Genomic DNA, 17,645 nt, shown 5'->3' with positions numbered 1-17,645 from the left:
CATTCTCATGCAAACCTTTCATAAACACATAAAGAGTAAAAAGGTTTAAAAAAGTTGACCATAATCCCACCACACAGTGGATTTTTTAAAAAGTTTTTTCTTCTTCTCATTTTCCACTTTGAATTCTTTCTTTTCTGTGCAACTGCAAAATATTACAACATTCTGTATGCATTTTTACACTCAGCATTGTGGATAAATATTCTTCTGTGTTTTCAAAATTCTATGTAACCATTTTAAATAATGCATAGCATTCCATCATGTGAACATGTCATAACAAACGATTCTTCCACAGTCAGCCATTTTTAAATTTTGACATAATAATGCTGCTATGCGCATCTTGAATATAACTTTGGTTGTGTTTCAAGATTATTTTTTGGACCGAATTCCCACCCAAAATAATTAATGAGTGAAAGACTACAAAAACATTTAAGGCTCTTGAATAGATCCCTTTCCACTGATACAAATAGTAAAAAAAAAAAAAAAAAAAAAAATAAGTGCCCATTTCTTAGATCCACCCCTCTCTAGTATTAGGATTTCTCATATTTTGAAAGCTTTGATAACTTGTTTTAATTTGCATATATTCTTTGATAAATAATAAAGCTAACCATTTCTAATATCTATTAGCCACTGTATCTTCCCTTTTGTGAATTATCTCACATTGTCCTCTGGCACCTATGGCATTGGAACTTTTAGGTTAAAAATTAAGATTATTATCTTTTGTTATACTTGTCATCATATTTTTCCAGTCCTTTGTTTTTTAAGTGTTTTCACTGATTTTATTGTAAGAGTTTAATTTTTATGTAGTCAAATCAATCTTGTATTTTTCCATTGGGATTTTTTCATGGCTTTTAAACACAGAAAGGTTTCGTTTTATTCAGAGATTTGATAGCGATTAACTTCTATTTTTCCTTAGTCTTTGTTTTTCTATTTGAATTTTATGTTTAAGCCTTCAATTCCTATGAAATTTGACAGTGTGCAAGTGAGGTGAAAATAATATTAATGAATTTTTTTCTCCAGTACCACTGTTGAATATTCAATTCAATAAACATTCATTGAATTTATATGTCTCTGGCACACACAAATATTCTTATTTTAAATGCAGCAAGGAGCTATTATCTATACTTTGCCATATAATTATACTGAAATCTAATCCTGTTGCTATATATTTCTAAATATAATTCCTTTTAAAACATGCGTCAATTTATAATATACTACTAAACTAATTCAATGTTTATACTATATTCATGTATTATCTAGATACTGATAACTGCAGAAGATATCAGACTCTTTACCTTATCTTTATGAGTAAAATAAGTATACCTAAAGGGCATAATTAGAAAGGGACCAAATTATTCAAGAATAAGTAGTAAGAATTATCATTTTTCGAAGCTAACATTCTAGCACAAATGGAGAGAATTAATATCCAGAAACATCATCCTGATATAAAAACCTCCCCAATACACTTTAACCTAACTCTTACTTGAATATAAGGTCATCCACATCAGTCAGAGTAGCACCTATGCTTTTCAATAGCAGATTGACAGAATGAATTGGAATCATTTCCTTGTTTTCTTGGTTTGACTCTTCATCGCCAGAACCCAAAGACAAACTCAAGTGCAACTAAAAGAAAAATAATGTTCAATAAATGAAAACTAAAAACAAAAATATTTACATACATAGAAGCCAGATCGTCCAGATACAAATGGTGTATCTTTCAATTAGAGTCCTAAAGAAAACTACTATTTATTACTCAGTAAATTACACTGAACAGCTCTGATTCTCATATTTACCCTTTGATAAAATACAAATCAGTCTGTCCCAAAAATTGAACTATAATTTTATTCAAAGCCTATAAATACCATTGTGTTTATATGGAGGAGACCAAAACCCTTTGCAAAAATAGCATCATCATTTTAAGGAGAAAAATGTGTCAACTGGCCCACAAGTAATCTAACACTTGAAATAATGGACAATCATTTATTTTAATCCAATAAAATAAACAACTTATGGTAACAACTAACAATAACAACTGTAGTATCATCATACCATAATAACAAGTAACAAGAACATGACAATTATGGCAACAACTGGCAAGTTCTAAACAAATTTTTAAACGAGTAATAAGTTTTTCAGCTTCCACGGACCCTTCAACTCAGTACTTAGCCATGAGATTTTCACGTTCCCATTTAGCTTCTTCTACTTTGTGCTGCATCATCATTAGTGCAACAGTGCCAGAAGGCAACAGTACCAGAAGACACAGGCGTAAGGTAATTCAACATGTGTAAGTAAAGCAGATAACTCTCCCTTCTCATTCTGCCATTCTCTAGGCATTTTCCCTCATTAACAGAGAGCTCAATAGAGGGGACTTGAGGTAAAGCCAAGAGAGCCTGGTTGTTGAGATTTTTTTCTCTGATGTGGACTTTTGCCCATCTTCAGAGTCACAGACTGCTGTGATCCAGGAAAGGTAATCTTAGGTGAAAAGAGATCCAGCTTTTTCCTAGGGCAAAGTCACCATGGAATAAGAAAATGACCATGGTTCATGATCTTAATTATTCAACTTCATGGCACAATTCCCAGTGCGCCTAAAAATACGTATATGTAAATCATCAATCTTTAATACCCCCGAGATTATAAACTCCGTAAAGTCATTTTACACCTTCCACAGCAACTCTGATAGCAGGCCTTCAGTAAATAATCTGTTGAAGGTACTGCTCAATCTCATAAAGAACTGATTTTCATTTAATAATGAAAAAGAAGTTGTGCATAATACCACATAAAACAATATCAATTTTAAACCTAACACTATGGATATGTCTGATAACACCAAACTAATGTATCAATTTAAAATAATAATTGCATTTTATAAATCTATTCATTTAGCTGAATGGATTGGTGAATGCAACTAAAAATAATGTGCTATAAACAGTTTTGGAGACTGTAAAGGATCACCAATATTTTAAAAGAGTTACTTAATTGTAAATCTGGCCCATTACACAAGTTTAGAGCTTCATGGTTGACAGCATTTGTGAATTCTCTAAGCAGTCACCTTCCCCCATAAAAGCTAAAAAGAATAACAAAAGGAGATAAGGAAATGGGTTCATAAAGTACAAAATCAGGCAAGTGAAAGGTATCCAATTTTCCACTCTCTTAGTTACAATCAAATTTTGGAAGGGTGAAAAACACCACATCAACAGTATAATACCTACTTCAGCATTTTCACATTCTGGTTAGGAAACCCATTATAGCTTTCTATTCAGACAGTGACAGCAGTTACAAAGTGCAACCAAAACATTAAACACTGGTGAGCACTTCTTTGCTTAATTAAGAAATGCTTTTGTCAGCTTTTTCCTTGAAGAAAGGGGTTATTAATTCAAGACTAGAAAGCACGCTCTGGTGGTTTCTCTGTGGGAATTATGGTTGTACATATGTCAGAGAACTGTCTTAATTATTTCAATTAATCAAACAGAATTCCCACCAAATACTTGATGCAACAAATTAAAACCCATATTTGTACACAGATCCTTTAAAAATTCTACAATACTGTCAAATTTGCAAAATAGTAATTATAACAAACCTTAATAGGAGAAATATGGAAATGTTCAAAGAAACTAAGAATGGACGTATCAGTCACTGAGGTCTCCACTAATTCTGTGTTTATAGCATCAGAGTCTTCCTGGATTAACTCTGTCTGAAAAAAATTAATCAAGAATTTCTATTTTAATTTTTTTTCCTATTACAATTAGTGCAAAGAATGGTTGATTTAATTTTTTTACTTTATAATTTTCCCAAGAAATAAAAATTATTACCCATTTTCTTTCGGCTTCAGGGTCAGCTGTTGGGGTAAACAGTGCAGTAATAGCTCCTAGAAACCCCTGATCAACTTTTAAGGCCATTTCCTGAATGAGAACCATAAAATACCTAAGGAAAAAAAAAATTTTAAGTGGAAAAGGTTTTTTTTAAGATGAAAAAGGTTTTCTATCAAACCTTGTAATTTTCCATGTTAAAACTTTGATTTTGGCCAAAAACCACATCTTGTTCCTTGATCTCTAAAAAAAAGTGTTATGTTAACAAGATCAAGGTCTACTTAGATTGAGATTTTTTTTTCATTATAGTGAAGGTTTCACTAGAGGTAATACTGCTGTATTAACACTTAGCATTTAAAGTCCCAAATTCCATATTTAAGGGACAAAAGCAAAGATGATGTAGCATGTATTACTTAATTTTTAAAGTCCACAGGAATTACTTTAAAGAACACACTTCACAAACACACTTATCATTTGTATTTCACTAACTATTTTGTATCCTAATGGAAGTTACAAAGGAGAGAAAGTGGTTGAAGGAATTTTACTTTAAAATATATATTATTAAAATAAGTTTCAATATAGAAAATCACTTAACCAAAAGTAGACTGATTATGTTCAGGTGGATAATAATTTTTATACAGAAGTCACTTTCAAAAGAGTAAAATTTATTTTCAAAGTAGATTCTCATTTTAAATTCCTTTAGATAAATAAGGGAATCTTTACTTACTTGAACTGTAAGACTTTACTGTACTCATTAAATCTTGTGATGACACTCACATCAATGAAAGGTTTGGGCTCTAAAAGGAAGAAAGAAAACAGGAAAAAGACAATCAAGCTTTATAATAGGTCAAAATAATGTCTACTCAACTTTTATATACAGGGTATATCTCAATTTAATTTCTTTTTACCTGAATCCAAAGCAATAGATTTTGGAGGGGCCACAGGATGAAATACAACAGGGAACACTGTACCTGGTAACTGACTATCAACCTGACAAAAAAAAAAAAAGAAAACTGATTCAGCAGGACTTGAAATAATTTAAATTTAAACTTTTGTTTCAGAGACAATATTATAGATGATGCCACTAATTGCATCATAAATAAGTATCTGTATGTATATGTGCTGCTATTAAAAGTTTCACTTTAAATCTAAAATTCTTATAAATCTCACCAAGGGCAAGCTTTTACATAAAGGAGTATATAAACATCCTCATAAATGCATTAAAATTGTGCAGCATGAACACCATTAATGGAAATATTTGTACCTATGGACCATGTGAGATTTCATCTATTATTTAAATAAAAATTTAAGTAGAGACCAGATATGAAATTAGAGGTTAGGTATTAAGAAAAAAATTAAAATGTCCTAAATAGCAGTAATCGGTAGTTAAAAGCAAGAGATGGAGAGACAGAGGAAAGGAGCAAGCAAACAAACAGACAAAAACAGCCTCCAATAAAGCCCCACTCATTCCCATAGAGAAGGACAAAAGAAAATCCTATTTTGGGATCCCACGACAAATACAAAGGAATATTAAAAATAACAATTTCAGTGTAAGAAAACACTCTGGCAGGCTAACTGGTCAAATTAAAGTCTCAACGGTCATTTAGCCTTGGATGGTGAATCTACAGGAATATGTGGAAGAAGGAGAATAAATGTATAAACAAAAAGAAAGATACCAACTATGATGCATGATAGAATCTTGTTAAAAAAAAAAAAAATTCAGACCCAAGATTCCCAAACTGATTAGATATATCTACTGAATAGGATGATAATGTTACCTGAAGCCAATACAATCTGGCCCTTAAACTTCTTTGGTGAGGAGACTGCTTAAATTCAACCTGAATTCCTGATAAAAAATCTCGCTTTATAGGGCACCGAACAGGGAGGCGCATTTCCATTGGGTCTTTGCCAAAATTTACCTGGAAAAAAAGTACACGTGTTTGTGATAAACTGGTAATGAGCAGTGAAGCCCATTTTATATATCCACTTACAAACTGAAAAGGAAAAGTATCTTAATCTCTTGGTCTCATCAAAAGATCTACCTTAAGATGATCTACAGTTGAGATACTGGAAGCAGAATCATCACTTTTCTACCAAGGTTATAAGGAAAACAAGAAAACAATTGGAGAACTTTTCAACTATATAAATTATACTTAAAAAAAAAAGCCATGCTTTTTACATTTTAAAAACCTCAATTGTAATGGATAATTCTAGATAACACTTAAACTTTGTTTTAACAAAGTTAAACAAGGAATAGTTAATAGCTTATTTACGTCTGACACTAATTGTAGAGTGTTTTTTCATTTGAGCATGACCAACACTTACAGGGATGGGCGTGGGGTTGGGGAGCATATCTGATGACAATGCAGACTCAACCATTAAAGACAAAGAGCAGCCCAAATTGTATGACTGAACCTGCAGTCAAGCTTCTGGGGTCTTCTCGGAGCAAAAGTGACTTTCAGTTTCAACAGTGTAGGGGCCTATGTAGAGTACACATTTACATGTGTACATCTACTCATGTCCTACAATCATTCACATTTAATGAATTTAATTAAGTTTTCTATAGAGTTTTCATCACTGATATATACAATTTTGCACAGCCTTTATTTAGCAATATATATTGGTATCATTCAGAATAGGAAAAGTTTCAATAAGCAATCTTAATTTCTCCATAATCTTCCTAAAAACAAGTTACATGAAACTATCTGCTTTACAAATAGAAGAAATTATAAAAATGCAGATAAGAAACGTATTTAGATAATGTTTCATACTATATGATTCAACAATGTACTTTAATTTAAAATGTACTAATAAATTTTACTAGTTATGCCAATCCTACAAATTAATTAGTTTCTGCATACACATTTTTACTTGGATAGTGAAATTTTATTTACCACCACCAGAAGCGACAAAATACATATATAAGAAACAAAACAAAACAATTTTGGTATACCTCAAAATTATCATCTAGTTTAATCCAGCCAAGGTCTCTTGATTCTAGATATTTCTTATAGGACTTTTCCAATAAAATTATCTGCTTTTGACTAAATGGCTTCCATTTCTGTTTTGGTTTCATCTCCCAAACAACACCAGAACTAAAACAATTCACAAAGAAAATTAATTAAATTAAATACATATTTACGTTGTGGAACTGTCATTCAACTCCAGATTGTTGCAACTGTCAACCACCTATGAAAATCACATTTATACATGAGATTTTTTTAAAATACCAAAATATATCTGTGTTATAAAAGTGCATAAGGAAAAGAGGAAGGGGAAAATCTTTTTGTCACACGTTGACATCAATGAGCTAAGGGACCAGCAAACTTTTTTCATATGGGGATATTTTAGGCTTTGTGAGCTGAGACAAAATCAAAGTTATTATGTAGGTACTTAAATAACAAGAGAGATAAAACACTTCCATACATTTTTTAATTGATGAAATTCAAAATGTAAAAATAACAATTGGGTACAATTTTTAAAAACAAGTCTATTAATGAGAAAAACCTTTCCCCCTCCCTCGCTTCCTCCCTTCCTTTTTATTGAGGTATAGTTGACATATAACATTACTTAGTTTCAGATGTACAACATAATGATTTGATATTTGTATATACTGTAAAACTATCACCACAGTAACAGTTAACTTCCATTACCATACATAGTTACCAAAAAATTTTTTTACACTTCTTTTGTGGGGGTGACAACTTTTCACTTAATTAGGGCTCAAAGTTAGTGTTCCCTATTTTCGAAATCTATTGCAAATGTTCATCTGTTAATGCTGATCTGTAATGAGCATCTTTAAAAATGTCCTTTCATGCAGAGATACTGTCAAATACTGATCTCAATCTAAGACAATATTAGCTTAACTAAGCATATGTATCGCTTGTAATACATTTGTAAAATTCTATTCTATATTAGAAAAATTCTAGATCTAATTTTAAATTCTGTTTCCTACTCTATTAGGTTCTTGTCTTGATTGTTGCCTTTTAGCATGTCAATATATTACAAATCAATCACTTACGATTGAAGGTTAGGTAGAAGCTCTTTCATTAATAGTTAAATGAATTTTGAAATGTGGAAATTTTCTTTGTACTTGCCCTGAGGTTGGAAAACATGTTGTTGGAACTGTAGTTGTAGGTCATAGAATATATCCACCAGCTCCAAACTTGTGTGGGGTTGGAGATATCACTTCTTGTTTTAACTTTGGACAGCAGAGGAAATATATAAAATAGACTAACATATTTGTGATTCAAATGTTAGTTGTCATCAAAATGACTTTGCTGTTTTACTTTCTGCTTTTAGGGTGAATTTACTATCAATTCCGCAGCAAAAGCTAACTTCCAAAGCCATTCAGTGTTCAGTAATAGTGGCTGAAGGCTTCCCTGGTGGCGCAGTGGTTGAGAGTCCGTCTGCCGATGCAGGGGACACGGGTTTGTGCGCCAGTCTGGGAAGATTCCACATGCCACAGAGCGGCTGGGCCCGTGAGCCATGGCCGCTGAGCCTGTGCATCCAGAGCTTGTGCTCCACAACGGGAGAGGCCACAACAGTGAGAGGCCCGCGTACCGCAAAAAAAAAAAAAAGAAAGCTGGAGTAGCAATACTCATATCAGATAAAACAGACTTTAAAATAAAGAATGTTACAAGAGACAAGGAAGGACACTACATAATGATCAAGGGAGCAATCCAAAAAGAAGATATAACAATTATAAACATATATGCACCCAACATAGGAGCACTTCAATACATAAGGCAACTGCTAACAGCTATAAAAAAGGAAATCGACAGTAACACAATAATAGTGGGGGACTTTAACACCTCACTTACACCAATGGACAGATCACCCAGACAGAAAAGTAATCAGGACACACGAACCTTAAATGCCACAATAGACCAGACAGACTTAACTGATATTTATAGGACATTCCATCCAAAAACAGCAGACTACACTTACTTCTCAAGTGCACACGGAACATTCTCCCAGATAGATCACATCTTGGGTCACAAATCAAGCCTTGGTAAATTTAAGAAAACTGAAATCATATCAAGCATCTTTTCTGACCACAATGCTATGAGATTAGAAATCAATTAGAGGGAAAAAAACGTAAAAAACACAAACACATGGAGGCTAAACAATATGTTACTAATAACCAAGAGATCACTGAAGAAATCAAAAAATACCTAGAGACAAATGACAATGAAAACACAACAACCCAAAACGTACAGGATGCAGCAAAAGAAGTTCTAAGAGGGAAGTTTATAGCAATACAAGCCTACCTCAAGAAACAAGAAAAATCTCAAATAAACAATCTAATCTTACACCTAAAGGAACTAGAGAAAGAAGAACAAACAAAACCCAAAGTTAGTAGAAGGAAAGAAATCATAAAGATCAGAGCAGAAATAAATGAAATAGAAACAAAGAAAACAACAGCAAAGATCAATAAAACTAAAAGCTGGTTCTGTGAGAAGATAAACAAAATTGATAAATCATTAGCCAGACTCATCAAAAAAAGAGGAAGAGGACTCAAATCAATAATATAGAAATGAAAAAGGAGAAGTTACAACAGATACCACAGAAATACAAAGCATCCTAAGAGACTACTACAAGCAAATCTATGCCAATAAAATGGACAACCTGGAAGAAATGGGCAAAGTTTTAGAAAGGTATAACCTTCCAAGACTGAACCAAAAAATTGCAGAGGAAGGAACTCTTCCAAAAAATTGCAGTGGAAGGAACACTCCCAAATTCATTCTATGAGGCCACCATCATCCTGATACCAAAACCGGACAAAGATACTACAAAAAAAGAAAATTACAGACCAATATCACTGACAAATATAGATGCAAAAATTTTCAACAAAATACTGGCAAACAGAATCCAACAACACATTTAAAGGATCATACACCATGATCAAGTTGGATTTGTCCCAGGGATGCAAGGATTCTTCAATATACGCAAATCAATCAATGTGATACACCATATTAACAAATTGAGGAATAAAAACCATATGATCATCTCAATAGATGCAGAAAAAGCTTTTGACAATATTCAACACCCATTTATGATAAAAACTCTCCAGAAAGTGGGCATAGAGGGAACCTACGTCAACACAACAAAGGCCATATACAACAAACCCACAGCAAACATCATTCTCAATGGTGAAAAACTGAAAGCATTTCCTCTAAGACCAGGAACAAGAAAAGGATGTCCACTCTCGCCACTATTATTCAAAATAGTTTTGGAAGTCCTAGCCATGGCAATCAGAGAAGAAAAAGAAATAAAAGGAATACAAATTGGAAAAGAAGAAGTAAGGCTGTCACTGTTTGCAGATGACATGATACTATATAGAGAATCCTAAAGATGCCACCAGAAAACTACTAGAATTAATCAATGAATTTGGTAAAGTTGCAGGATACAAAATTAATGCACAGAAATCTCTTGCATTCCTATACACTAACAATGACAAATCTGTAAGAGAAATTAAGGAAACACTCCCATTTACTACTGCAACAAAAAGAATAAAATACCTAGGAATAAACCTACCTAGGGAGACAAAAGATCTGATCTGTATTCAGAATCTATAAGACACTGATGAAAGAAATTAAAGATGATACAAACAGATGGAGAGATATACCGTGTTCTTGGATTGGAAGAATCAATATTGTGAAAATGACTATATTACCCAAAGCAATCTACAGATTCAATGTAGTCCCTATCAAATTACCAATGGCATTTTTTACAGAACTAGAACAAAAAATCTTAAAATCTGTAGGGAGACACAAAAGACCCCAAATAGCCAAAGAAGTCTTGAGGGAAAAAAACAGAGCTGGAGGAATCAGACTCCCTGACTTCAGACTATACTACAAAGCTACAGTACAAAGCTACAGTAATCAAGACAATATGGTACTGGCACAAAAACAGAAACACAGACCTATGGAACAGGAAAGCCCAGAGATAAACCCATGCACCTATGGTCAACTAATCTATGACAAAGGAGGCAAGAATATACAATGGAGAAAAGACAGCCTCTTCAATAAGTGGTGCTGGGGAAACTGGACAGCTACATGTAAAAGAATGAAATTAGAACACTCCCTAACACCATACACAAAAATAAACTCAAAATGGATTACAGACCTAAATGTAAGACCGGACACTATAAAACTCTTAGAGGAAAACAGAGGAAGAACACTCTTTGACATAAATCACAGCAAGATCTTTTTTGATCCACCTCCTAGAGTAATAGAAATAAAAACAAAAATAAATGGGACCTAGTGAAACTTAAAAGCTTTTGCAAAGCAAAGGAAACTACAAACAAGACGAAACGACAACCCTCAGAATGGGAGAAAATATTTGCAAAGGAATCGACAATGGATTAATCTCCAAAATATATAAACAGCTCATGCAGCTCAATATTAAAAAAACAAACAACCCAATCAAAAAATGGGCAGAAGACCTAAACAGACATTTTTCCAAATAAGACAAACAGATGGCCAAGAGGCACATGAAAAGCTGCTCAACATCACTAATTATTACAGAAATGCAAATCAAAACTACAATGAGGTATCACCTCACACCAGTTAGAATGGGCAACATCAGAAAATCTACAAACAACAAATGCTAGAGAGGGTGTGGAGAAAAGGGAACCCTCTTGCACTGTTGGTGGGAATGTAAATTGATACAGCCACTATAGAGAACTGTATGGAGGTTCCTTAAAAAAACAAAAATAGAATTACCACATGACCCAGCAATCCCACTACTGGGCATATACCCAGAGAAAACCGTAATTCAAAAAGACACATGTACCCCAACGTTCATTGCAGCACTATTTACAATAACCAGGTCATGGAAGCAACCTAAATGCCCATTGACAGACGAATGGATAAAGAAGATGTGGTACATATACACAATGGAATATTACTCATCATAAAAAGGAACGAAATTGGGTCATTTGTTGAAATGTGGATGGATCTAGAGAGTGTCATAAAGAGTGAAGTAAGTCAGAAAGAGAAAAACAAGTATCGTATATTAACACATATATATGGAACCTAGAAAAATGGTACAGATGAACCGGTTTGCAGGGCAGAAATAGAGACACAGATGTAGAGAACAAACATGGACACCAAGGGGGGAAAGCGGTGGGGGGCTGCAGTAGTGGTGTGATGAACTGGGAGATTGGGATTGACATGTATACACTAATATGTATAAAATGCATAACTAATAAGAACCTGCTGTATAAAAAAATAAAATTCTAAAAATAAAAAAGATTTTCATATTTAGTTAAAAATACTATACAATAATGAAACACATAGCCAAGAGAATATATCAGTCATATATACATAAATGTACTAATATTACATTAATGGTATGTATAATACCATTTATTGAACCCTTAATCTGTCAGGTGTTGCACAAAGAGCATGACATACATGATCTCTTTATTTCCTTAATTTTATACTTCACTGAACAAACACATGATTATCGATAGACCCTATGCTTGTTATACTTGGTAACCATTCCCCCCAAGAGTCTCCAAAGAAGAATGAGTCTTTTACTAAAGTTAGTGTGATTGAAACACCAAAACAGTTAAATTCAAATATTTTTCTTAGATAGGTATAAGCACAATCAGAGGAAATACCTGGCTCCATCATTATTAAAAAGTTCTAAATGAGTAGCCAATAAAGATTATGTACACACGTCCACTACTGCCTGCCTGCTCTATAAATAACCCTTTCTACCGGTGTACACAACTTGTCGTTGGCATCCCCCACCCACACCAGTTTCTCCAGCCTCTACAGCACCACTGCACGTGCACATACTTCTTTGTAGCTTTTCCTGGTGTTTTTATAATTCGTTCCAAAAATGTACAAACAACAAAGAAAGAAGCAAACCTCTTTCTTCCCCCACCAACTGATGAGTATTATAAGGGCAAAGACATGATCTTAGTCATCTTTCTATCCTAGGGGCTTTTCAACCAGCAGTGAAAACACTTGTTCAGTAAGTTTTGCTGAAAGAATTGCATAGTAAGCAAATTCAGAACAGGTATCTGTCCATACTCATCAAACCTGATATTACGAACTCAATGCCTTTTCAAGATTTCTGATACCTTACCCTTCTTTCATACCTGGTTATCCCAATATATGAAACTTCCTGCTTGTTTTCATTGTTAACCAGTGAAAGCCCAAGACTATGGAGAGAAAAAGTTATTTCATGATTGGCCTGCTCCATTTCTTCTGCCTGCAGTGCTTTGGAAACCAAGGCAACATCATCAGTGAAAAGCAAAACTCTCTGGCGCCCATCTAGAAATGATACCCAGTGTATCTGGATGTTTGCATCATATGGAAACTGTCCACATTCATCCTGTGGGAAAGAGAGACTTCATATTAAAACCACAAACAGTAAGCTTTTATTACATAAAGTTGAACTGTAGTAGCTGAGAAAGCATGACTATAAATCAGAAAATTATCAAAAAAACAAATTAAAGTTATAATCTGTTTTAAAACATACTCACCAATTTTTTCAAACAGTAACGAAGATTAATAGTGCTTAATTTTTTTAAACCTTAGTTTGAGTTACCTCGTTAGTGCTCAAAGGTCACTTAGCAGGGACAAGAGTATCCTTCAATGGCACCAATGCCGTAAGATGCTTACTTGTCTCCCAGATGGAAAACAGAATGGTTTAGAAATGTATTGGAAAAGTAACCTCAGATAAAACTAACCTGGTTTAATTTTAGGTTTTAATAATGTATAACACTGCAAATACATATATAAATCACATTGTTAAATAGTCAAACTATGGTGATCAGTTTGTACTAAGTTTCAATAAGAAGAGCCTTCTTGGCTGACAGTCTCACATAGCATTTAAAAATACGAGGCTTGATTTGGTGAGTGTCTTCAGAGATTTAGATAACGATTTTTCTCTCATTCTGGACATAACATAAATATAACACCAGTTTGTTTCAGCAGGCAGTATAAGTTCCTAATATGTGCTTTTCATTTCATGCTTTCTTGGAAAACAAAAACCAAAACCAAATAAATAAAGGATGTTACCAAAAGCATAGGAATGGTTGGTATTTGTTGTTATCTACAATTTACCTATTGCTTTTAACATATGTCAAAGTAGGCTGTGTAATTTTTTTACTCTAATATGATCAAATTTTGTAAATGTTCCAGAGATACCTACTAAGAAGGTGAATTCTCTCCTTGTAAACTACAAAATTTGATACATAGCTTGGTTCAGTCTTAGTTATTCAAATACTCTCTAATCCCATTTGTTTTTCATCTATTTGATCTGTTAAAAATTAAATGAGGTGTGTTAAAATATCCTCAGGTAACTGTGTTTCAGTTCACTTCCAACACTTTAAGTTTCACATTTTGATTCAATATTCACTGCATGAAGGTTTATGGCTATCATGCCTTCTTTGTCACATTATCATATTCTATTTAATGACTTTGAATGCTTTGAATTATAGTTGCTCAGAAATTAAAATCAACAATTTTTATTTTTGTTTGTTAAATCTTTACCATGTCTTCTGCTTTCAACTTTTTGTATTAGTTCAGTTAAAACAGATCTCATGTAAGTAGCATTTGGTTAGAAACTAATTTTTAACTTAATCTGAATGTGGTCTTTTAATAGGAGAATTTAAACCATTTTCATTTACTGGCATAACTGATGGGAAGCATGGTTTAGTGGGGAAAGTCCATGAACTGTGAAGTCAGACAGACCTGGTTTTGAATTCTAACCAGCAGCTCTAAGTTCCAATCATAAGAATTAATGATACTATATGACAAGCATTATAACACACGATATACATTCAATAAAAGGTATTTGCCACTTTCTATATACTTCCTTAGGTTTCCTTCTTTTACTATAAGGGCAAATTTTTCTTTATTTTCATTTTCTCAATTAATTGTTTTAGAATTCTTTTATCACTGGTTTTGGTTCTACTAATTGGTATCTTTAAAAAAAAACCCATCATCTTTGATCTATATCTCCTAAAATTTAGGATTAAAATGGTGTTAATACAGTATGTTCAGAATATACTGTTTCCCTGCTCCCCTTTCACTTTATTTTGTTGTCTTTGTCTTTTATTTCACCATCTTTCTCCTTTTTCATAGTTGTCATATCTTTATAACTTTGGGGATCTCAGGCATACATTCTGAAATTTTTCTCTGGTTCTCCTGTAGTAAAAAAATTTTCAGAAGTATAATCAGCCTCTGACTCTTTAGGATAATGTTATGTTTTTCTCCTGAACTATTTTTTTCATAAACTCCATGGTTTTTTTTATCTGTTTATTCACACTTAATGAGGAAAGTGCTTTCCAATACTGTAAGGATTTTCTCTGAATTCCCACCTGGGCCTTAGCAGAATTCCCCTCTCAGATCAACCCAGGAGACAAGGAAATGGGTAACTGCCTTGTTTCTAGCTCAAGTTTCATAATCTGGCAGATTACCTGCTGACTGAGGCACACTTATCTACTTTTCTTACTGCCTGGCTAACACCAAACAGAATAGAGACATGTAAAACCACAATCCCGTGAATACACTATTACCAGGATTCTTCGTGATTTTGCCTTCATTTACAGACCTGGATATCCTCCTTCAGGATGGCATTACCACTTCCTCTCCAGGGCCTGTATACCACTTTCTGGGAGTTGTGGTTGCTGAGGAGCATGAAATGTGAGGAGAAGGAAAATAACACCAGCATAGTACAGGGACCCCTGGTTGAGCTACCATGTCTCTGAGCCAGAGACCTAAGAGTAACAGGGAATTTAAGCTCCTCTCTACCACTTATAAACCTTGAAGGTTTTTCTATTGTAGAAAGTAAAGCATAATAAGCAGGCAATAGAGCTCCATCAAACTGTCATGGCAAAAATCACTCCAAGAATCTCATAACTATCAGTCTGATTTTTCAAAGGTGGGTAAGTCTATCTCTTTTATGGGTATTTCAGAGGGAATATAGGAGAGGATAATTCAGTCACTGTTGGCCAATTACTATTTTAAATAACCAAGAAAGCTTTTCTAACAACTGGCATTATCAGACAATGGAATATGACACTGTATGAACTTTTCAGGATAGAACACATTCCTACAGAAACTAGGTGCTCATGGAAGAGCAATGGCTATATTAGAGGGAGGCTGGCAGATGAATTCTTAAGCCCTTCCCAAAGTCTAAGACTCTAGGAAATAACATATTTAATTAATTTAGCTACCTAAATATTGTTTCAATAAATATTTTATTAAATTTCTTATATGGGATAATTTGCATACTGTCAGACTCCTTTAATTAACAAAACATATGGCTTTGATAGGGAAAACATGCCTAAAAATTCTCACAGCTAACAGTGGTACGCACATGTTCAAGATAAAGTTGTTTTTCACTTACGCTCAAAATTCCTTTCTTTAAAAAAAAGTAAATAAAAAAGTACTTTCCTGGTCTTAGGCAAGCTGAAACAGGCCTATGTTTAAAAACTGTAAATAAAGTATTGGACTGATCTAGGACAAAATATTGGTATGAACTCTTTGCAAAGCCAAAAAGTAACTTATTTTGAAAATACTTTCAATTCATTTTTAGTTCAGTAAAGACAAAGATGACTGCGTGAAGCTAACTTGTCTACTTCCTTTGTTATCAGGTAATTCATACAGCACTCATTCACATCAAATGGTACCTTTAACAGATCATGTTCCCCAGCATTTGCTGCATAACTCCATATAAGTTTTCTGGTACCAGTGGGATCTGCCCAGGCAAAGAGTCGAACTTGTCTTGGCAGCAATACCATTTCTTCCTGTGACCCACTGAAATGCAAGCAACAGAGGGAAGATTAAAACATCCTGGCCTTGAGAAACCTAGACCCGTGGTTTATTGAGGAAAGGACTGGCACAAACATCTTATAAAATTGCCTTTGTTAATAAAACACAACTCTGCCTAAAAATAAGTACCCTAAAATGTCCAATTAACTAACGATTTTGAAGCTTGAGGGAACAGAATACTGCCCTTTCTGAAGTTGCAGTATACTCTGAACTGATTTAGGCAAGATCACACTAATGAAATTCATCAGAGTTCATCTACAGAAAAGGCTGTAAATAGTAAAAATTTTTTTTTAATTAAAAAGAAAATTTATTTGGCTGTGCTGGTCTTAGTTGTAGCATGCAGGATCTTCATTGCCGTGTGTAGGATCTTCATTAGGGCATGTGGAATCTTTAGTTGCGGCATCTGGAATCTTTAGTTGCGGCATGTGGGATCTAGTTCCCTGACCAGGGATCAAACCCGGGACCCCTGCATTGGGAGCACAGAGTCTTAACCACTGGACCACAAGGGAAGTCCCAACAGTAAATTTTTTAGTAGCAGAAGAACTTTACTTGGTGCTCAAATTTAAGATTTTAATCAAATGCAACGCATAAGAAATAAGCTCAGAGGAAAAAAAATTGGGTCCACGTACCACTGCTACTCAAAGCTTGGTCTGTGGACCAGCAGCATTAGTATTACCTGGAGGCTTGCTGGAAAGTGCAAAATTCTGGGCCCCACTTAAAACCTACTAAATCAGAACCTACATTTTAACAAGATTTCTAAGGGATCTTAATATTGATACTTAAGTTTAGAAGTATTGGTCTGGATAATACAAAAGACTTTCCAGAGAACTAAAATAAAAAGTAACCCAATTAGGGTTTAATCCCAATGTATGCTTTTAAATCTCTCATCAGATTCAAGCCATGAGAGTTATGAATATGTTAAATCTGCAAGGCATTATTTTATATATATACATATATAATGTATATTACTATTTTATATATACATATAAAATAATGCCTTGAAGATTTATAATAATAATTCTTTGCAAATATATATTAC

The 17,645-nt window shown here is 33.7% G+C and overlaps 1 protein-coding gene across 2 annotated transcripts in view; it reads right to left on the bottom strand.

The window, feature by feature from the left end:
- VPS13C (vacuolar protein sorting 13 homolog C) overlaps window positions 1-17,645 on the bottom strand; it is a 174,676-nt gene that overhangs the window by 18,631 nt on the left and 138,400 nt on the right. For both annotated transcript variants that reach the window (XR_009518476.1, XM_060005858.1), the window contains exons 64-72: window positions 16,465-16,591; window positions 12,922-13,157; window positions 6,757-6,898; window positions 5,582-5,722; window positions 4,712-4,793; window positions 4,531-4,600; window positions 3,807-3,918; window positions 3,575-3,688; window positions 1,481-1,620 (exon numbers count right to left, since the gene is read on the bottom strand). Coding sequence is in view for 1 of the 2 variants with exons in the window: in XM_060005858.1 (XP_059861841.1) it covers window positions 1,481-1,620; window positions 3,575-3,688; window positions 3,807-3,918; window positions 4,531-4,600; window positions 4,712-4,793; window positions 5,582-5,722; window positions 6,757-6,898; window positions 12,922-13,157; window positions 16,465-16,591 (1,164 nt within the window). In the remaining variant the exon portion in view is untranslated. The remainder of the gene's footprint in view (window positions 1-1,480; window positions 1,621-3,574; window positions 3,689-3,806; window positions 3,919-4,530; window positions 4,601-4,711; window positions 4,794-5,581; window positions 5,723-6,756; window positions 6,899-12,921; window positions 13,158-16,464; window positions 16,592-17,645) is intronic.

Source organism: Delphinus delphis, chromosome 2 (genome assembly GCF_949987515.2).
Source record: "Delphinus delphis chromosome 2, mDelDel1.2, whole genome shotgun sequence".
Classification (NCBI taxonomy): Eukaryota; Metazoa; Chordata; class Mammalia; order Artiodactyla; family Delphinidae; genus Delphinus; species Delphinus delphis.
Note: the sequence above shows the minus strand (reverse complement) of the source record. Positions and strands in the feature narration are given on the sequence as shown.